This window comes from Elephas maximus, chromosome 7 (assembly GCF_024166365.1).
Source record: "Elephas maximus indicus isolate mEleMax1 chromosome 7, mEleMax1 primary haplotype, whole genome shotgun sequence".
In the NCBI taxonomy this organism is placed as follows: domain Eukaryota; kingdom Metazoa; phylum Chordata; class Mammalia; order Proboscidea; family Elephantidae; genus Elephas; species Elephas maximus.
This window is the reverse complement of record NC_064825.1, coordinates 126,848,980-126,872,529: the sequence shown is the minus strand read 5'-3', so window position 1 is coordinate 126,872,529 and position 23,550 is coordinate 126,848,980. Positions and strand designations below refer to the sequence as shown.

The following is a 23,550-nucleotide window of genomic DNA, read 5'->3' as shown; positions in this document are numbered from 1 at the left end:
TTCAGCACTGTTTGGAGACATTTTTGGTTGTCAGAACCTTGGGAAAGTGTTCCTGGTACCTAATGGGTAGAGGTCAGGGATGCTGCTAAACATACTACAATGCACAGGACAGCTCCCCACTGAAAGGAGAGTTATCTGGCCCAAATGTCAGTCAGTAGTGCCGAGATTGAGAAATGGTGGTCTACTGATAAATTGACTGAATTCTGTATGAATTTTCTGAAATAGCTCTTACAGCTGCTTCCAATTAACTAGTTTCATTGAATTTATCACTGTTCAGATGGTCTTCTCAAATATGTGAGGGGTATTTCAACTTTTTCCCCCATAATACTTTTCTGGTAGAACTTATTTCTTAGAATTTATTTTCCATAGGACTGAAAACATCAGTCATGATTCAGTAGTCTCATCCACTTTTTTTAAAATAATTTTTATTGTGCTTTAAGTGAAAGTTTACAAATGAAGTCAGTCTCACGTATAAACTTATATACACCTTACTACATACTCCCATATACTCTCCTCCTAATGAGTCAGCCTGCTCCCTCCTTCCAGTCTCTCCTTTCATGACCGTTTTGCCAGTTTCTAACCCTCTCTACCCTCCCATCTCCCCTCCAGACAGGAGTTTCCATCCACTTTTATTCAACGTGTGTAAACGCACAGAATCCATAAAGCCACTTTTCTTCCTTGTATTGCAATTGAATGTAGTTACTTAGTTTCTTTTTTTTTTTAAGATCCCTAAAAATTCAGAGTTAAAAGATAATTCTAGAAATTCAGTGCTGTAATATTCACAGGTCTTTACAAATTCTCCCAATAATTAATTTTACTTGTTATTCTTTCAGCTTTGTTCTATCTTCTTGGCTTGTCTTTGTCATTTTAGTTTACAACTAGTCTGTTGAATGTAATTACTGTAGAGATTACTTGAACAGACATATTTAAATTTGTTGGTTAGTCTGGATTAAGGTGTATTTTGCCAAAAGTAAAAGACAAATCAGTACTTTGTATGTAATTAGAAAAATAACTTCCACATAAGTTGTTGGAATGCTTTCTTATAATCTAAAGATTTTCAGTGTATTTGAAATGATACCTGGTAACAGTATTACCATGAGCTACTTATAGCAGTAATCAGAACTGGCAGTATAATGTGGTATTTCTACCAATCACCTTTTAAGTTACATAGGTTTTTAGTTCTATGTATATGGATGACACATGTGACTATGGTTAAGCCATATCTTTATGTATGTGCAAAATGTCATACCTGACATCCATATTCATATGTTGTAATGTTGTTAGGTGCTGTTGAATCAATTCCGTCTCATAGTGATCCCATGTGACAGAGTACAACTGTCCCATGGTTTTTTCTAGGCAGTAATGTTTACAGGAGCAGATTGCCAGGTCTTTTTCCCACAGAGCTGCACCACCAGAGCTCCTTTTATATTCATATATATCTAAAAAAAAAAAAAAACCAAACCAGTTGCCGTTGAGTTGATTCTGACTCGTGACCCCGTAAGACAGAGTAAAACTGCTTTATAGGGTTTTCAAGGAGCAACTGGTAGATTTGAACTGCTGACCTTAACCACTATGCCATCAGGGCTCCATATTCATATAAGTGAATGTAATACAGGTAGTCCCTGACTTACAACGTATGCCAGTTATGACGAACCACACTTAAGACTTTTTAAAAAATGATTTGTATAGTTTTTTATATATGTATTAAAGTATATCTGTAAGTTTATATGTAACATTTCCAACCCTCAAAGACAAAGGTCAGATTTATAAAGATACTGATAATAAAAGGCAATAGTAGGCCCAAAGTCAGTTAAATGGGGAAAAGACAGTCTCTTTAACAAATGGTGCTGGCATAACTGGATATCCACCTGCAAAAAAATGAAACAAGACCCATACCTCACACCATGCACAAAAATGAACTCAAAAGGGATCAAAGACCTAAATATAAAATCTAAAATGGTGAAGATCATGGAAGAAAAAATAGGGGCAACGTTAGGAGCCCTAATACACGGCACAAACAGTATACAAAACGTTACTAACAATACACACACCAGAAGAGAAACTAGATAACTGGGAGCTCCTAAAAATCAAGCACCTGTGCTCATCCAAAGACTTCGCCAAAACAGTAAAAAGATTACTTACAGAGTGGGAAAAAGTTTTTAGCTATGACATTTCTGATCAGCGTCTCATCTCTAAAATCTACATGATACTGTAAAAACTCAACTACAAAAAGACAAATAACCCAATTAAAAAATGGCCAAAGGATATGAACAGACACCTCACTAAAGAAGACATTCAGGTAGCTAACAGATACATGAGGAAATGTTCAGGATCATTAGCCATTAGGGAAATGCAAATCAAAACTACAGTGAGATTCCATCTCACTCCAACAAGGCTGGCATTAATCCAAAAAACACAAAATAATAAATGTTGGAGAGGTTGTGGAGAGACTGGAACATTTATACACTGCTGGTGGGAATATCAAATGGTACAGTCACTTTGGAAATCAATTTGGCGCTTCCTTAAAAAGCTAGAAATAGAACTACCATACAATCCAGCAATCCCACTCCTTGGAATATATCCTAGAGAAATAAGAGCCTTTACACGAAGAGATAGATGCATACCCATGTTCATTGCAGCACTGTTTACAGTAGGAAAAAGGTGTAAGCAACCAAGGTGCCCATCAACGGATGAATGGATAAATTAGGGTATATTTACACCATGGAATACTACGCATTGATAAAGAACATGATGAATCCGTGAAACATTTCATAACATGGAGCAATCTGGAAGGCATTACGCTGAGTGAAATTAGTTGCAAATGGACAAATACTGTATGAGACCACTATTATAAGAACTTAAGAAATAGTTTAAACAGAGAAGAAAATATTCTTTGATGGTTATGAGAGTGGGGAGGGAGAGGGGTACTCACTAATTAGAGAGTAGACAACTATTTTAGATAACGAGAAAGACAGCACACAATACAGGAGAGGTCAGAACAACTGGACTAAACCAAAAGCAGAGAAGTTTCCTTAGTAAACTGAACGCTTCTAAGGCCAGCATAGCAGGGGCCGGGATTTGGGGACCAAGGTTTCAAGGGACATATAGGTCACTTGTCATAGTAAAACCTATTAAGAAAACATTCTGCATCCCCTTTGGAGAGTGGCATCTGGGGTCTTAAACGCTAGCAAGTGGCCATCTAAGATGCATCAATTGGTCTCAACCCACCTGGATCAAAGGAGAATGAAGAACACCAAAGATGCAAGGTAATTATGAGCCCAAGAGACAGAAAGGGCCGCATAAACCAGAGACTGTATCAGCGTGAGGCCAGAAGAACTAGATGGTGCCCAGCTACAACTGATGACTGCCCTGACAGGGAACATAACAGAACCCCTGAGGGAGCAGGAGAGCAGTGGGATGCAGACCTCAAATTCTCATAAAAAAACCAGACTTAATGGTCTGACTGAGACTAGAAGGACGCCAGAGGTCATGGACCTCAGACCTTCTGTTAGCCCAAGACAGGAACCATTCTCAAAGCCAACTCTTCAGAGAGGGATTGGACTGGACTATGGGATAGAAAGTTATACTGGTGAGGAGTGAGCTTCTTGGCTCAAGTAGACACATGAGACTATGTGGCAGCTCCTGTCTGGAGGGTTGACGAGAGGGCAGAGGGGCTCAGAAACTGGCTGAATGGACATGAAAATCGAGAGTGGAGAGAAGGACTGTGCTGTCTCATTAGGGGGAGAGTAAATTTTTGAGAGACTAACTTGATTTGTAAACTTAAAGCACAATAAAAATAAAAAAAGAGGGCAGGAGACATCGAGGCAGATAGAGAAGAAAAGGGGATCTGAAAGTGGGAAGCCCATAAATGTTTCTATTTCACAATTTAAAAAAAAAGGCTATAGTAAGGAAAACTTAAAAAAAAAAAAAAGTATTTGGCTTAACCTCAGAACCGACTTAAGTCAGAGTCATTGGACTGGAGCCCTGTCGTAAGTCAGGGACTACCTATAAAAAAAAAAAAAACCTATAAGCATGGTATTAATTGTTCCACTATACAAATCTAGATAAAACCTATTGCTAGTGAGTTGATTCCGATTCATGATGACTGTTTTTTTTATATAGGATAGGGTGGAACTGGCCCATAAGGTTTCCAAGGCTGTAAATGTCTACGGAAGTAGATTGCCACATCTTTCTCCTGTGGAGTGGCTGGTAGGTTTGAACTGCCAACTTTTCTGTTAGCAGATGAGTGCTTTAACCACGGCACTGCCAGGGCTTCTTATGCAGATCTAGACTTTGGAAAATAATTGGTTCTGTAAATGGGAGAAGGCATGCAAGGCCACTTAAAGGTGTTTCTAGTTTTATCCCTGCAAGTAGATTTCCAGAGTTTACTATTTCTGGTGAGAGTAATTTCACTGCAGTTAGGGAAAAAAAACTCAGAAACCCCCAAACCCTTTTGTGTGTCCTTATTGAAAAGTTACTTTAATATTTTAATGATCATTTTTTTATTGTAAAAGTATATGTAATACAACATTTGCCAATTCACTTTTCATGTGTACAGTTCAGTGACTAGTTACGTCAATCATGTAAATTTATTTTAAGTAACATTTTATTGTGTTTTAGGTGGAAGTTTACACAGCAAATTAGGTTTTCATTTAACAGTTTTTGTACAGATTGTTCCGTGACATTAGTTACAATTTTTACAAAGTCATATAAACTTTGATCTACTCTTTAGCCAGATCTGTACAATTTAAATTAAGCTAAGGGGCGACCAAGTCAACTGGCAAGTTGGGGCAATTTAAATATCCAGGAAATTGTCAATTTATTGAAGAGCCATTGAATTCTAGCTCTAGAAAATGGCCTAATCCAATTCTGGTCTTTCTCCTAAACGTATTGTTTTGCTAGAGTAACTTTTGTCAGAACGGGAGCTTAAGTCATGGAAGAAGTTACAGGACTTGGTGACACATTGTAGTTAGGAAGATAAAGTTGGGCAAAAGTTTTAGTCATAGGGACTGAAAAGTGGGGAATTAAGAGAAACGTGGTAACTGAGAGGGTCCATTTTGGCATTATGAAATGCAGACTTGTAAAATCAGTAATGGAAGGGTTTCTAGAGGTTAAACACATTTGACAGATGAGACCGAAGACTCAACATGCCCAGAATCACACAGGTTGTTAGTAGTAGAACTGGAACAGGAACTTGTCTCTTGACTCTCAGGGCAGTATATTTCCTCATAGTACCCCTGAGATTGAGGCAGTGGTGAAACATTCAGGTGAATCTGTCCCTTAGGCAGTTGTACACTTGGACCTGAATGCAGGTTAGACATCTAATGAAGTTGTGTTATCATTATAGAGGGCATAGTTGAAATTAAAAGAATAAAGAGCCCATGGAGGGAGTGAAGGAAAACTGCAGAAGACTGAAACAGAGTGCTGGTGTATATCCACAGGGGCTGAAAAAAGAAAAAGGAGATGGCGAAGAATTGGGAAGAGAGCTAGGAACGTGTGCTGTCACTGAGTCCAAGGGTTTTATTATGGTAGAATAATCACAAAAAATTTGCTATTTCAAGTATACAATTCAGTGACGTTGATCACGTTCACCGTGTTGTACAGCTGTCACCACTGTCCATTTCCAATTTTTTTTTTACTGCTCCAGACAGAGAGGTACCCCTTAAATAATAAGAGTCCAAGAATTTATTTTATTTTTAAAGAAGTTTTAGAAGCAGGTGGCAGTTGTGTTCTAGAGAGGTAGTGTTGAGTTTGGGAAGAGAGGTCATTGATAAACTGGAGAATAGTTTCAGTAGAGACTGAGATGAAAGCCACATTGTAAGGGATTAGGAAGGGAATTGGGTAGATAGCAAGCAGCGGCAGTGGATGAAAACATACCTTCAAGGAGTTTGGCAGTAAGAGAAAGAATAATGGGAGTTGGAAGGGAAGAAACTGGTTTTTATTGAGGCACTTTATGTATACTGCGTGGAGCCCTGGTGGCACAGTGGTTAAAAGCCGAGCTCTTCACCAAAACTTTGGCAGTTCAAATCCACCAGCTTCTCCTTGGAAACTCTGTGGGGCAGTTCTACCCTGTCCTGTAGGGTTGCTGTGAGTTGGAATCGATTTGATGGCAATGGGTTTTTTGGTTTTTATTATTCCACTCATTACAATATAATCATGTTTATCACCCAGGCTGGGAGCACCTGGGTAGTAGGGAAATTGTAACATTTAGTCCCAGTATCTAAAATAGGGAGAACAGTAGTTTCCTAAGACTACGGAGAGGACTAAACCCAATAGTATACGTTAAAAAAAACCCACTGTCTTCGAGTTACTTCTGACTCATAGTGACCGTATAGGACAGAGTAGAGCTGCCCGATAGAGTTTCCAAGGAGTGCCTGGTGGATTTGAACTGCTGACTTTTTGGTTAGCAGCTGTAGCTCTTGACCACTACGCCACCAGGGTTTCTATAGAAAGACCAGTGAGAATAAATTTGTCTGGGAGGATGAGGAGAATAAGGAATTAGAGGAAATAGGACAATGGGGAGAAAGTTGAAAGGCTGTGATTTATAGGATGGAGATTTTAGCTTTGATTCATCGACCAGAATCTTTTAAAATAGTTTTTATGTAGTGCACTGCCATGATATGTTTACGTACTGTAATGAAGTAGAAGAGCGCAGCCCTAAGGGATGAGGTGACATCAAACCAGCACCTGAGGATGATGACTTGAATGATCATCCTAACAGGCAAAAGAGGTTGGATGGTGAGATGGTATAGGAGAGGGTCCTAAAGTTTTGATTAAGGGATCTAAGGGACTGGGGAATCTGAAATGTGAGGATTGCTAAGTAAAGGATATTTAAACGACACCTGAAATGGAATGAGCGGAAGATCAGAAATAGAGTCACATTGTCTTTAGGAAGCGAGAGATAAAGATGATGTGAAAAGCGAGCAGCTCCATTTGTTTAAATTGAATTACTGGTAATATATGTAGCTAACTTTTTTTCTTGCTTAGGTAGACCCAAACCAAAAGAACGCTGTCAGTGAACAAGATTGTTTTTAACCTTGTGGGTGTAGGTAACAGTGCTCAGACTACTGTTGCGAAGAGAAGTGTAGGATTCACCAAGCTCCCTATAGCTAAACATAGCCGAATTCTCTTATTTTTGGGCACTGTGCTCTAGGCAGAAAGAGGAGATGAGTAAAGGCTTTAGTATTTTTCCAACCTTTCTTCTTGGTGGTCTTCAACTTCTTTTGAAATGCTACTCACTGTGCACAAGTGCACACATTTTGTCCTCGGATTATTCCATCTTCCTGTAGCCCTCGTTATCTTTCATGCATGTTGCTCTGATAATGCCACCTGCATCCTTAGGATTGCGGTCTTCGACTGTATTACAGTGCCTACCATTCATTCATTTTATAGTTGTTTATTGTGTGTCTGCTGTGTCCATATATCACAATGGTCAGCAAACCTGAATAGTGAAATAGATGAAATTGAAAGAGTTGGCATCATTAACTTAATTGTAAAGCCTTGGGGGACTATTGTATTAGTTACTAGCTTTGGCCATATCTGAAAGGACGACCAAAGAAGTGATTTAAACAAGGGAGACATTTATTTTTCGTTCACACAGAAGTGTACCAGTATGCAAGTTGGGCTATAAGAAGTCCTAGAGCTGCCTTTCTTGTTGCTCCAATATTTCAAGGGTGTTGCCCTCATGTGCCTGGCCCAGGATGTCCCACTACAGCTTACTTCTACACACAGCCAACAGAAAGGGGGAAATGACACGACCTGGAAGCTGTTTGTATCATTTCCCGTAGCACTGCATTGGTCAGAACTTATTCACATGATCATACCCTAGCTACAAGGTTGGATAGGAAATGTGTTTTTTTTAGGGCACTTGTCTGCTCACCTAAAAATCTCTTAACCATAGCAAGAGGGAGAAGAAGATGTTGGAACAACCAGGTCTCTCTGCCACAATCAGGAGCTTTGTTTTGTACTTTTTTGTGTACTGCACAGTACTTAACGTTGTGGCTTATCCAGAAGGTGTTGGTAAATTCTTCTAATTCTTTTATAAAAAACCAAAGGTTTTTAGGTCTTGGATTCACCTGCTGCTGTGGCAATAAGAACCCTACCCTAAAAGATTATTCACAGAAGTTTCCTTTTTAATCTAGGCATCCAAACAAACAAACCAAACCTGTTGCTGTGAGTGAATTCCGACTGATAGTGACTCTGTAGGTGACAGTGGGAAGGAAAATCATTAGTGGACATTTATTATAATGATGCTGTGACATTTAACCTGTATTTGTAACTTGTTTTCTAATGGTCTACGAAAAGCTAAAAGTGTCAAGAATCCTTTTGTTGCTGTCATAGACTGTAAGTATAAAAAGTGAACAGCAATTCCTGTAGCTTTGGAGTCCCTGGGTGGTGCAAGAGGTTAACATCCTTGGCTGCTAATGGGAAGATTGGTGGTTAGAGTCTACCCAGGCTGCTGACTGAAAGGTTGGTGGCTGGAGTCCACCCAGAGGCTCCTCAGAAGAAAGGCTTGGCAGTCTGCTTCTGAAGAATCAGTCACTGAAAACCCAGGGGAGCACGGTTCTACTCTTACACACAGGGAGTTGCCATGAGTTGGAGTCGACTCGACAGCAGCTGGTCTTTTTGGTTTTTAAAGGGTAGTCCGGCAGTCAGTCATTTTGTCTGCAGTGTCCAGTGCTTCATCTGGGGACTGCCCTTGTGGTTTTGGCCATATCTGCCTGTCTGTACTATCCTTGGAAACCCTGGTGGTGTAGTGGTTAAGAGCTATGGCTGCTAACCAGGAGGTCAGCAGTTCAGATCCACTAGGCGCTCCTTGGAAACCGTATGGGCCAGTTCCACTCTGTCCTATAGGGTTGCTGTGAGTCGGAATCGACTCGACAGCAGTGGGTTATGGTTTATAGGTACTGTCCTTTAATTAATACTTGTCCTTAAATTTATTTTAAGTTGATTCACTTCTTAAATTTAGCCTTCTTTGGAGTACTAACCCATGAAAACATGGGTTTGGTGTTTTATAACACATTAAAATAAATAATTATTAAGATAGAAAATAAAAGAACTTATGTCCTTGTGCTCTCACCTTTCATAGAGAAACTGCTCGTTCTTAATTTTGAGCTGTGGGAGTAAATGCCCCTAAAACTTTGACCATTACTATATAGGATGAGCTGTAAAACACAGTTACCTAGAGATGTTTTTGAGCTTATGTCCAGGACCTGTCGGGCAAGATATTGAATCTTTGTAAGCTTCAGTTTCTTTATTTTTAGAATGAGGCAGTATTATTTATTCCTAGGGTTGTTCTGAAGATCAAGAACACAATGTATGTAAGAGGGGTTAGCAGTACCGGGCAGTTAGAAAAGATGCTGTAAGGGACGGCTATTACAGTTATTTACTTTTGCTTTTTATGCATATGTAGCTTTTTGAACTCATTCTTTGAATGAATGTTGATCTTTGTGCTATGAAAATATCCTTTTAATAATATTGGTTACCTCTGCAATGATAGACTAGAAACTGGCAATATTAATTGCCTCTGTGTAAGGGAACTAGATATCTGGAGGGTAGGATGGGAGATTATTTTTTTTCTAGCTCCTTTTTTACCTTTTAAATTATGTGCCATGTATTGTATATATGTGTGTGCACATGTGTATTCTTTTAAAAAAATTCTAGTTGCTTTACTTTATTGAGGTATAACATACATGAAATAAAGAAAGTGCTTTGATTTTAAGTATACAGCTTGATGAATTTTTACATATGCATGTTGTTAGGTGGCATTGAGTCAGTTCTGATTCATAGCCACCCTGTCTGTGTACAACAGAACGCAACATTGCCCAGTCCTGTGCCATCCTTAAACAATCATTGCTGTGTTTGAGCCCATTGTTGCAGCCACTGTGTCAGTCCATGTCGTTGAGGGTCTTCCTCTTTTTCACTGACCTTCTGCTTTACCAAGCACCCATATAAAGACCACCCAGATCAAGATGTAGAATATTTCCAGCAGCCTAAAAGGCATCCTCATGCCCCTTTCTAGTCAGTACCCCCTTTCCACCAAAGTGCTACTATTCTGTCTGCTTTCACTATCACTTAATTTTGTCTGGTCTTGAACTTTATATAAATGGAATCATACAGTATACATTCTTCTGTCTGGCTTCTTTTGCCCAACATAATATCTGAGATTTATCCATGTTGTTGATCATTGATCAGTAGTTTGTTCTTTTATCTTGCCATATAATATTCCATTGTAGGAATATACAGTAAAACTTGAGAAAGCTGGAACCTGTGTAAGGCTGAAACCTGTGAGAAAAGGAAAACTCAAATATATTCCACTAAAATGAGTGATGGAAAAGTGGTAAGACTGCACCCTGTCCAAGGTGGAAAGCTTACAATATTTGGAAAAACCGGGCAGTCCTGTCAAGTTCTGGCTCTCAACAGCTTTTACTGTACCGTAGTTCATTTACTGTTTCTACGTCGATTTCATTTTACTTGAACCTACAATCAACGCCTATGGAAGCAGCAGTCAAGAAATCAGATGACGTATTGCACTGGGCAGATCTGCTGCAAAAGACCTCTTGAAAGCGTTAAAAAGCGAGGACGTCACTTTGAGGACTAAGGTATTTAAGGTATGCCTAACTCAAGCCATGGTATTCTCAGTTACCTCATATGTGTGTGAAAGCTGGACAATGAATAAGGGAGACCAAGGAGGAATTGATGCCTTTGAATTAAGGTGTTCGTGGGGAGTATTGAATATACCATGGACGTCCAGAAGAATGAACAAATCTGCCTTGGAAGAAGTACAGCCAGAATGCTCCTTGGATTCTCCTTGCAAGGATGGTGAGACTTTGTCTCATGTACTTTGGACATGCTATCAGGAAGGATCAGTCCCTAGAGAAGGACATCATGCTTGGTAAAGTGGAGGGTCAACGAAAAAGAGGAAGACCCTCAAGGAGATGGATTGACACAGTGGCTGCAACAGTGGGCTCCAGCACAGCAAAGATTGTGAAGATGGCGCAGGACCGGCCAGTGTTTTGTTCTGTTATACAAGGGTCGCTATGAGTCGGAAGTGACTTGACAGTGCCTAACAACAACATGTTGATGAACACTTGAGTTATTTCCAATTTTGGACTATTTGTGAACATTCTAGTATGTATCTTTTGGTGGACCTCTGCGTTCATTTCTCTTAGGTATACACCTAGGAGTGGAATTGCTGGATCATAGGTATATTTTAGTACATACTGCCAAACAGTTTTCCACAGTGGAATACCGTACAAATTTATGCTCCCATCAGAATGCATAAGAATTCCAGATCTCCAAATCCTTTCCTATAATTGGTATTGTCAGTCTTAAATTTTAGCCATTCCGATAGGCAAGTTGTGATATTGTAGTGTTAATTTACGTTTCCCTGATAAGTAGTGATATGGGAGTATTTTCATAGAATTATGGGCCCTGTGAATATCCTTTTTTGGTGAAGTGCCTGTTCAGAGCCTTCTGCTGTTATTATTTAAATTGAATTGTTTGTTTTTTTCTTACCGGCTTCTGTATTGATTTTGGATATGAGTCCTTTGGGTGTAGGTATTGTGAATATTTTTTTGTCATCTATGGTATGCCCTTTTACTCTCTAGACGGCGTCTTTTATTGAACAACAATTCTTAATTTTAATGAAGTCCAATTTGTCATCATTATCTTTTATGGTTAGTGTTTTTGTATCCTTTTAAAGAACTTTTTGCTCTCCCCATGTTCAAAATATGTATTTAAAATATTTGAAACTATTTTTTATCTTTGCATGAACATAGGTGATACCATGGAGCACAAAAAGCCTGGTCCAGTGCAGGTTGTTTGTGTTCAGAAAGACCAGCATTCCTTTGAACTAGAAGAGAAAGCCTTGGCCAGCGTCCTGTTGCAGGACCACATCCGAGATCTTGATGTGGTGGTGCTGTCAGTGGCTGGTGCCTTCCGAAAGGGCAAGTCCTTCTTTCTGGACTTCATGCTACGATACTTATATTTTCAGGTAAGGTAGAATTATTTCATCCCAGAAAATGACACTTTTTTTGTCCAAAAGAGCAAGATAAGCTCATGGATTATCTTTGATGTGTAAATTTACTCATTTAAGATTTACTAGAAATTTCTTATTTCTTTTGCAGAAGGAAGGTGGCCATTCTAGTTGGTTGGGGGACTCAGAAGAACCATTAACGGGATTTTCATGGCGAGGAGGCTCTGACCCAGAAACCACTGGGATTCAGATCTGGAGTGAAGTTTTCACTGTGGAGAAGCCAGGTGGAAAAAAGGTAAGGAAGAAAAGCAATTAACTGAACAAAAAACAACAAGAAAATGAGAATTTTTATGTATACTGTGTTAATCTAATTAAAAATTAATTTTTATCAAAGCGATAGAAGTACATGGTTGGTAAAAATAATACACAGATATAGTTTAAACTGCCAAATAGTACCATAGAGCTTAGAATAACTGTAATGTGCCGTATTGACAATGGCCTTTGTTTTCAACTTTTTTAGACGTTAATTCTGCTCTTCATCTTAGTCTTGTCTGAGTGGCATAGGCCTGGCCGTTATTGTTTTGGGAGCTGAACAGAGAAAGGGCCCTAGGGAATCTCACTGTTCAGAAGGCAGGCAGTCACTTGCTCCTACACCTATCAGTAGGCGTCTTACCTTGCACTCTAATAACCTACAGCCCTAGTAACCTACAAGCGCAGAGCCCCTGTCATTCGGCCTCTCCATAAACTCTTTGTAGGGGTCGAGAGGGCCAAGTCATGTTTCTCCGAAAGTACGGGATGGGACTTGGGGGTATGACAGTCAGTTCCTTAAACAGACATGAACCCATTCCTTCTGATTTTAGCCCCATCCTACAAGCATGTTGTCTTACTTATCTAGTGCTGCTGTAACAGAAATACCACAAGTAGATGGCTTTAACAAACTGAAGTTTATTGTCTCACAGTAGGAGGCTAGAAGTCCAAATTCAGCTTGCCAGCTCCAAGAGGCTTTTTTTCTGTCAGCTCTGGGAGAAGCTCCTTGTCATCAGTCTTCCCTGGGCTAGGAACTTCTCAGCTTAGGGACCCCGGGTCAAAGGACATGCTCTGCTCCATGTGCTGCTTTCTTGGTGGTATGAGGTCCCCATATCTCTCTGTTTGCTTCTGTCTTTTATATCTCAAAAGAAATTGGTTTAAGAAACAACTTAATCTTGTAGATTGAGCCCTGCCTCATTAACGTAACTGCTGCCAATCCCATCTCATCGCCATCGTAGAGATAGGATTGATAAAATAGGAAAATCACATCAGGTGACAAAATGGTGGACAGTCACACAATACTGGGAATCATGGCCCATCCTGGTTGACAGATACTTTTGGGGGATGCAATTCGATCCTTGACACGTGCCTTTCCAGCCACTTGTGCCTCCAGTTTCTGAGGTTTTCCAGGGCTTAAGGTTTTTAATTCTGCACTCCCTTCCGAGGCTTCAGTCTCAGCTTTTTCCGAAATGCTAAGTTGATCAATATTTTGGAGCTGAAGAGTGGATGCACAACACTTGACTACTGTTTTCCCATCTTCTATTCTTTTTCCTCGTGAATTTGTGCCTTTTAAATTCTTTTATATTTCTTTCTTCTTTTGTGTGGTTTAAGAAGAACGTATATTGAAAAACCCTCTAGTTTTTTCCTATGGATATATACACAATACAAAAAAAAAATATGCAGCAAAGTGGGGATGTTAATTAACACTTTTGTTTTTTTTAAAGAATAAGGCGAGTAAGGAGTTATATTGAAATATAACACTGGCAAGTTTTTCATGGAAAAGATCTTTAGATATCATTTTATTCAATCTTTTAATTTTTTTTACTGTGCTGTAAGTGACAGTTTACAAATAAAGTCAGTCTCTTACAAAAACCTATACACACCTTGCTATGTACTCCTAGCTGCTCTCCCCTTTATGAGACAGCTGCTCTCCCCGTTATAAGACAGCAGCATACTCCTCCTCTCCACCCTGCATTCCCTGTGTCCATTTCAACCAGCTCCTGTCCCCTTCTGCCTTCTCATCTCCCCTCCAGAGGGCAGCTGCCCACATAGTCTCGTGTCTACTTGAGCCAAGAAGCTCACTCCTCACCTGTATCATTTTCTGTCTTATAGTCCAGTCCAACCCCCGTCTGAAGAGTTGGCCTCGGGAATGGTTCCTGTCTTGGGCTAACAGAGGGTCCAGGGCCCGTGACCTCTGGGGTCTCGTCAGTCAGACTATTAAGTCTGGTCTTTTTATGAGAATTTGAGGTCTGCATCCCACTCTTCTCCTGCTCCATCAGAGATTCTCTTCAACCTTTTAACTTTTTAACGTCTTTATTGATGTATAATTGACATTCCACTTCTCCCAGCTTTTATGCTATTTTTGTCACACGTGTTACTTTAATACCATTGTTTTTAGTTATGTTTGAACAGTCACCTTTGAAAGACATTTAAATAATAAAGAAGTTATATGTTTACCCATGTAGTTATAATTGTGCCCTTTATTCCTTTGTATCAGTCCATATTTCCATTTGGTTTGCCCGAAGGACTTCCTATAATATATCTCATAGTGCTGCTCTGCTGGCAGTGGATGCTCCCTACTTCCATATGTCTGAAAAAGTCTTTGTTTCACTTTTGTTTTGGAAAATATTTTCACTGGGTATACAGTTCTTGGTTGACAGTTTTTCTTTCAGTACTTTAGAGATGTTGCTTCACTGGCTTTGTCGACATTGTTCCTCATGGGAAATCTGCTGTTACCCTTATTTTTGATTTTCTGACAAAATATTTCTTTTTTATTTGTTTTCTGTTAAGATTTCGTCTTTATCACTGTATTTGAGAAATTTCATTATGTTGTGTTTTGGTGTAGTTCCCTTTATGTTTCTTGTACTTGGGTTATGTTGAGCTTCTTGGATCTGCACATTTATGACTTTAATCAAATTTGGACACTTTGGAAACCATTATTTCTTCAAATTTTTTTTGTACCCTATTCTCTTTGGGGACTCCAATCCCACAGCTAATTGATGCTGTGTTAATTTTTTTTTAATTAACAGACTTTATTTTTAGAGCAGTTTTAGGTTTACAGAAAAATTGAGGAGGAAGTATAGAGGGTTCTCAAATACTCCTTCTCCCCCTCCCTCCAGTTTCTCCTGTTAGTAGCATCTTGCATTGGTGTGATACGTTTGTTTCAATGGATCAGCCAATATTGATACATTATTATTAACTGAAGTTCATAGGTTGCATAGGGGTTCACTCCTTGTGTTCTACAATTCTGTTAGTTTTGACAAATGCATAATGTTATGTATATACAATTATAGTATCATACAGAATAGCTTCACTGCCCTAAAATACCATGTGCTCTACCTTTTCATCCCTCACCTCCTATGAACCTCTGACAATTATTGATCTTTTTACTGTCGCTATAGTTTTGCATCATCCAGGATATCATATAGTTAGAATCATACAGTAAGTAGCCTTTTCAGACTGGCTTCTTTCACTTAGCAATATGTATTTGGGATTCTTCCCTGTCTTTTTGTGGCTTGAAAGCTTATTTCTTTTTATCAGTAAGTAATATTCCATTGTGTGGATATACTACAGTTTGTTTATCCATTTACCTACTAAAGGATATCTTGATTGCTTCCAGTTTTTGGTAGTTACGAATAGAGCTGCTCCGAACATTTGTGTGCAGGTGTTTGTGTGGACATAAGTTTTCAACTCACTTGGGTAAGTGTGTAGGAGCGCGATTGCTGGTATATAGCAGGACTTTGTGTAGCTTTGTAAGAAACTGCCAAATTGTCTTCCAAGGTGGCTGTACCGTTTTTGCATTCCCACAAGCAATGAACGAGAGTTTATGTTGTTCCACACCCTCACCAGCATTTGGTGGTCAGCGTTTTGGATTTTAGCTGTTGAAAAATGTGTAGCTTTATCTAATTATTGTTTTAATTTTCAATTCCCTAGTGACATATGATGTTGAGCGTCTTTTCATATGCTCCTTTGCCATCTCTCTGTCTTCTTTGGTGAGGTGTCTCTTCAGTCGGTTGGCCAGGTGGCTGTCTTCCAAATTTCTTGGTATAGACAAGTGAGCACTTGCTGCATTGCATCCATTTGTTGAAACATCTTAATTGGTATTCTGTCAATTCCTGGAGGCTTGTTTTTCCCCAGTGCCTTTGGTGCGGCTTGGACTTATTTCTTCAGTACCATCAGTTCTTGATCATGTGTTACCTCCTGAAATGGTCGAACATCAACCAATTCATTTTGGTACAGTGACTCTGCTTATTCCTTCAATCTTCTTTTGATGTTTCTTGCATCGTTCAATATTTTGCCCATAGAAACCTTGAAAATTATGACTCGAGGCTTGAATTTTTTCTCTCAGTTTTTCATCTTGAGAAATGCCAAGCGTGTTCTTCCCTTTTGGTTTTCTCTCTCCAGGTCATTGCACATTTCATTATAATACTTTACTGTGTCTTTTTGAGCCACCCTTTGAAATCTTCTGTTTAGCTCTTTTACTTCATCATTTCTTCCATTTGCTTTAGCTACTAGACGTTCAAGAGCAAGTTTCAGAGTCTCCTCCTACATTCGTTTTGGTCTTTTCTTTCTCTCCTGTCTTGTTAATGACCTTTTGCTTTCTTCATGTATGATGTCCCTGATGTCATCCCACAGCTCTTCTGGTTTTTGGTCATTTGTGTTCAAAGTGTCAAATCTATTCTTGAGGTGGTCTCTAAATTTAGTTGGGATATACTTAAGGTTGTATTTTGGTTCTGTATCTTTGGTCATTAGTGTTTAGTATGTCAAATCTATTTTTGAGATGGTCTCTAAATTCAGGTGGAGTATACTGAGGGTCATATTTTGGCTCTTGCACACTTTTTTTTTTAAATAATTTTTATTGTGCTTTAAGTGAAAGTTTACAAATCAAGTCAGTCTGTCACATATTAGCTTATATACACCTTACTCCATACTCCCACTTACTCTCCCCCTAATGAGTCAGCCCGCTCCCTCCTTCCAGTCTCTCCTTACGTGATGATTTTGCCAGTTTCTAACCCTCTGTACTCTCCTAGCTCCCCTCCAGACAGGAGATTCCAACACAGTCTCAAGTGTCCACCTGATACAAGTAGCTCACTCTTCGTCAGCATCTCTCTCCAACCCATTGTCCGGTCCCTTCCATGTCTGATGAGTTGTCTTTGGGAATGGTTCCTGTCCTGGGCCAACAGAAGGTTTGGGGACCATGACCGCCGGGATTCCTCTAGTCTCAGTCAGACCATTAAGTCTGGTCTTTTTATGAGAATTTGGGGTCTGCATCCCATTGTTCTCCTGCTCCCTCAGGGCTCTTTGTTGTGCTCCCTGTCAGGGCAGTCATCAGTTGCAGCCGGGCACCATCTAGTTCTTCTGGTCTCAGGATGATGTAAGTCTCTGGTTCATGTGGCCCTTTCTGTCTCTTGGGCTCATAGTTATGGTGTGACCTTGGTATTCTTCATTCTCCTTTGATCCAGGTGGGTTGAGACCAATTGATGCATCTTAGATGGCTGCTTGTTAGCATTTAAGACCCCAGACGCCACATTTCAAAGTGGGATGCAGAATGTTTTCATAGTAGAATTATTTTACCAATTGACTTAGAAGTCCCCTTAAGCCATAGTCCCCAAACCCCTGCCCTTGCTCCACTGACCTTTGAAGCATTCAGTTTATCCCGGAAACTTCTTTGCTTTTGGTCCAGTCCAGTGCACACTTTTTAAAAATTTTCTTTAGCTTCAACTGAGCGGTTGATGGTCTGTTCCACGGTGTGCCCCTGGCCTTGTTCTGACTGATGATATTGAGCTTCTGCATCTTTTCTTTCCACAGGTGTAGTCAGTATGACTCCTGGGTATCCATCTGGTGAGGTCCATGTGTATAGTCGCCTTTTATGTTGTTGAAAAAAGGTATTTGTAATGAAGAAGTGGTTAGTCTTGCAAAATTCTATCATGTCATCTCTGGCATGGTTTCTGTCACTGAAGCCATATTTTCCAACTACTGATATATTTTCTTTGTTTCCAACTTTTGCATTCCAGTCACCAGTAATTATCAGTGTATCTTGATTGCATGTACGATTAATTCAGACTGCAGAAGTTGGTAAAAATCTTCAATTTCTTCATCTTTGGCCTTTGTGGTTGGTGTGCGAATTTGAATAATAGTCCTATTAACCGGTCTTCCATGTAGGCATATGGATATTATCCTATCACTGACAGCATCGTACCTCAGGATAGACCTTGAAATGTGCTTCTTGAAGATGAATGCGATGCCATTCCTCTTCAATTCGTCATTCCTAGAATAGTAGACCACATGGTTGTCCTATTCAAAATGGCCAATACCAGTCCATTTTAGCTCAGTAAGCCTAGGACATCTATCTTTATGAGTTCCAATTCATTTTTGACAACCTGCAGTTTTCCTAGATTCATACTTTGTACGTTCCATGTTCCGATGATTAATGGATGTTTGCAGCTGTTTCTTCTCATTTTGAGTCATGCCATATCATATCAACAAATGAAGGTTCCGAAAGCTTTATGTCATCTGTGTCACTAACATCCATCTCCACTTTGAGGAGGCGACTCTTACCCAGTCGTATTTTGAGTGCCTTCCAACCTGAGGGGTCCATCTTTCAGCACTATATCAGACAATGTTCCACTGCTATATATAAGGCTTTCCCTGGCCAGTTTTTTCCAGAAGTAGACCATCAGGTTCTTCTTCCTGGTCTGTCTTAGTCTGGAAGCTCCCCTGAAACCTGTCCACCATGGGTGACCCTGCTGATATTTGAGGCAGGCATAGCTTCCAGCATCACAGCAACACTCAAGCCACCACAGTATGGCAAACTGACTGATGAGTGGTGGTCCAGAGCATTATTTAGGTATATATAATGACTCTCTTTTTTCAAAGACTTTGTTTTTGGTATTTCCCCTTGTTTCCTCTATTTAGCTTCATTGTTATAGTTAGCAAATATATGCCATGATAAGCTCTTTTTTAAAAAATTGAGATATAATTCACATGCCATAAAATTCACCCTTTTTAAATGTACAATTCATTGGTTTTTAGTGTACTTACAAGGCTGTGCAACTATTACCACTAATTCCAGAACATTTTCTTTTTTCTAATTTAAAACTTTAAAATATTTGTTTGTTTTTATTTAAAATTTTTTTGTACTTCACATGAAGGTTTACAGAACAAACTAGTTTCTCATTAAACAGTTAGTACACACATTGTTCTATGACATTGGTTAACAACCCCATGACATGTCAACACTCTTCCTTCTCAACCCTGGGTTCCCTATTACCACCTTTTCTGTCCCCACCTGCTCTCTACTCCCTGCCCTAGTTCCAGAACATTTTCATTACCCCCAAGTAGAAACTCCGCATCCATTAACAGCCACTCCCTATTCTCCCTTTCCACCAGCCCTTGGCAACCGCTAACCTACTTTCCTTCTCCATGGCTCTGTCTGCCTATTCTGGACATTTTATGAAAATGGAATTACACAGTGTGAGTCTTTTGTGTCTGAGCTTCCCGGCTTAGCCCCATGCCCACATGACCCATTTGTGATGTACCATATGTTAGTATTTCACTGCCTCCTATGGCTGAATAGTATTCCATTGTGTAGACATATCACATTTATTTATCTCTTCATCAGTTGGTGGACATTTGAGTTATTTCCACTTTTTGGCTATTATGAATAATACTGTTACGAACATTTGTGAACGTAAGTGTGAACATATGTTTTCAGTTCTCCTGGGTGAATACCTAGGAGTGGAGTTTCTATGTCACGTGGTTAACTCCCTGTCTGACTTTTCCAGGAACTGCCAGACTACTCCCTAAAGTGGCTGTACCAGTCTACATTCTCACCAGCAATGCCCAAGGCTCTACTCTCTCCACATTCCTGGCAACACCTGATATTGTCTGTCTTTTTTGTTGTAGCCATCCTAGTGGATGTGAGGTGATACCTCATTGTGGTTTGATATGTATTACCCTAATGATGTTGGACATCATTTCGTGTATATGTTTGTGTATATCTTCTGGGGAGAAATCCACGCCCTTTGTGTTTTTTTTATCTTTTTCTTGTTAATGTTCTGAAAGTTCTTTATATATTCTGTATCCTTGATCTTTATTAGGTATATATTTTACAAATATTTTTTCCCATTCTGAGGTTGCTTCTTCATTTTCTTGATAATGTCCTTTGAACCACAAAAATTTTATATCTGTTTTTTCTTTCATTGTACTTCAGCTGTTACACCTAGAAACCATTGCCTAATCCAGCGTCATAGAGATTTATTCCTATTTCTTGTAAGATTTTTAGTTTTAGCTTTCACATTTAGGTCTTTGATCTACTTGGAGTTAATTTTTGTATATAGTGTGAGGAAAGGGTCCAATATCATTCATTTTGCATGTGATATCCAGTTGTCCCAGCTGTGATTATTCTTGATTGTTCATATAGTGTGACAGTGTCTTCATCATAAAATGGATTAAGTGTGGGTGGGATAAAGCCTCCTATGTCTATCATTTTTATGTTGTCATTAGGTGCTGTTGAGTCCACTCCGATTTGTAGTGACTCTGTGTACAGCAGAACAAAACACTGCCCAGTCATGCACCACCTTCACAATTATTGTTATACCTGAGCCCATTGTTTCAGCCACTGTGTCAGTCTATCACCTTGAGGGTCTTCCTCTCTTTCTCTGGTCCTCTACTCTATCAAGCATGATGTCCTTCTCCAGAGACTGGTCCCTTCTGATAATACGTCCAATGTATGTGAGATGAAATCTCGCAATCCTTGCTTGTAATGAGCATTTTGGCTGTACTTCTTCTGAGACAGATTTGTTCATTCTTCTGGCAGTCCATGGTATATTCAGTATTCTTTGCCAACACCATAATTCAAAGGCATCAATTCTTCAATCTTCCTTATTCATTGTCCAGCTTTCACATGCATATGAGGTGATTGAAAACACCATGGCTTGGGTCAGGCACACCTTAGTCCTCAAGGTAACAACTTTGCTTTTTAACATTTTAAAAGGAACCCTTGCAGCAGATTTGCTCAGTGTAATGTGTCTTTTGATTTCTTGACTGCTGTTGCCATGGGTGTTGATTGCGGCTCCAAGTAAAAGGAAGTCCTTCGCAGTCTCAATCTTTTCTCCATTTATCATGATGTTGCTTTTTGGTCCAGATGTGAGGATTTTTATTTTCTTCCTGTTGAGGTATAATCCATACTGAAGGCAGTGATCCCTGATCTTTATCAGTAAGTGCATCAAGTTCTCTTTATTTATAGCAAACAAGTTGTATCATCTGCATGTTGCAGGTTGTTAAGCAAGTCTTCCTCCAGCCCTGATGCCCTGTTATTCTTCTATAGTCCAGCTTCTCAGATTATTTGCTCAGCATACAGACTGAATAAGTATGGTGAAAGGAAACAACCCTGACACACATCTTTCCTGACTTTAAGCAATGCAGTATTTCCTTGTTGTGTTTGAACGGCTGCTTCTTGGTGTAAGTACAAGTTCCTTATGAGCACACTTAAGTGTTCTGGAATACCCATTCTTAGCAATGTTATCCATAATTTGTTACGATCCATGTAGTCAAATGCCTTTGCACAGCCAATGAAACACAGGTAAACTTCTTTCTGGTGTTCTTTGTTTTCAGCCCGGATCCATCTGATATCAGCGATAGTATCCTTCCTTCCATGCCCTCTTCTGAACTGGCTTGGATTTCTGGCACTTCTCTGTCGATGTACTGCTGAAACTGCTTTTGAATTATCTTGAGCATAATTTTTCTTGCATGTGATACTAATGATATTGTTCGATAATTTCCTTGTTCTGTTGGATCACCTTTCCTTAGAATGGGTACAAATAGCGTATCTTCCAGTCTGTTCACCAGGTAGCTTTTTTCCAAATTTCTTGGCATAGACAAGTGAGCTTTTCAAGTGCTGCATCCATTTGTTCAAACATCTCAATTGATATTCCACCAATTCCTGGAGCCTTGTTTTTCGGCAGTGCCTTTGGTGCAGCTTGAACTTCTTTAGTACTATCAGTTCTTGATCCTATGTTACCTCCTGAAATGGTTGAACATGAACCAATTCTTTTTGGTACAGTGACTCTGTATTCCTTCCATCTTTTGATGCTTCCTGTGTCGTTTAGTATTTGCCCTGTAGAATCCTTCCATATTGCAACTCAGGGCTTGAATTTTTTTCTTCCGTTCTTTCAGCTTGAGAAATGCCGAACGTGTTCTTGACTTTTGGTTTCCTGTCTCCAGGTCTTTGCATATGTCATTAGAATACTTGACTTTGTATTCTCCAGCTGCCCTTTGAAATGTTCAGTTCATCTCTTTTACTTCATCATTTCTTTCTTTTGCTCTAACTACTCTACATTCAAGAACAACTTAAAGAATCTCTTCTGACCATCATTTTGGTCTTTTCTTTCTTTCCTGTCTTTTTAATGACCTTTTGCTGTCTTTATGTATGATGTCCTGTGTCTGGTCTTCAGTCATTAGTGTTCATTGCAGAAAATCTGTTTTTGAGTGGATTTTGTCAGTTTTTTGTTCTATGGGGGCTTGCGTGTTCCTGTGATGCTGGAAGCTATGCCATTGGTATTCAAATACCAGCAGGATCACCCGTGGTGGACAGGTTTCAGCTGAGCTTCCAGACTGATAGACTAGGAAGAAGGATCTCTGGTCTACTGCTGAAAAAAAATGGGCCAGTGAAAACTTTATGAACAGCAGGGGAACATTGTATTGTACGGTGCTGAAAAATGATCTTCTCAGGTTGGAAGTCACTCAAAAGACGACTGAGGAGTAACTGCCTCCTTGAAGTAGAGTTGACTTTAATGACATAGATGAAGTAAAGCTTGATGTGGCACGACTCAAAATGAGAAGAAACAGCTGCAAACATACATTAATAATCGGAATGTGGAATATATGAAGTATGAAAATTGAAGTCATGGAAAATGAAATGGAGCCGCATGAACATCAGTATACTAGGCTAGGGAGCTGAAAGGGATTGGTTTTGGCCATTTTAAATCAGACAGTCAAATGGTCTCCTATGCTACAAATGACAAATTGAAGAGGAATGACATCACATCGTGAAAAAGAATATTTCAAGATCACGACAGTGTCAGGGATAGGATAATATCCATACATCTATAAGGCAGACCAGTTAATATGAGTATTATACAAACTTATGCACCAGCCACTAAGGCCAAAGATGAAGAAATTGAAGATTTTCACCAATTTCTGCAGTCTGAAATTGATGAAACATGCAATCAAGATGCATTAGTAATTCCTAACGATTGAAATGCAAAAGTTAGAGACGAAGAAGGATTGGTAGTTGGAAAATATGGCCTTCGTGACAGAAGAGACACTGGAGATTGCATGATAGAATTTTGCCAGACCAATGGCTTCTTTTTTTTTTTTAATTTTTATTGTGCTTTAAGTGAAAGTTTACAAATCAAGTCAGTCTCTCACACAAAAACCCGTATACACCTTGCTACACACTGCCAATTACTCTCCCCCTATTGAGACCACCTGCTCTCTTGCTCCACTTTCTATTTTCGTGTCCATCTCACCAGCTTCTAACCCCC

The 23,550-nt window shown here is 39.4% G+C and overlaps 1 protein-coding gene across 1 annotated transcript in view; it reads left to right on the top strand.

Annotated features, from left to right (window-relative positions):
• ATL3 (atlastin GTPase 3) overlaps nt 1–23,550 on the top strand; it is a 47,667-nt gene that overhangs the window by 4,898 nt on the left and 19,219 nt on the right. The window contains exons 2-3 of the mRNA XM_049892282.1: nt 11,781–11,995; nt 12,129–12,272. Coding sequence (XP_049748239.1) covers nt 11,781–11,995; nt 12,129–12,272 — 359 coding nt within the window. The remainder of the gene's footprint in view (nt 1–11,780; nt 11,996–12,128; nt 12,273–23,550) is intronic.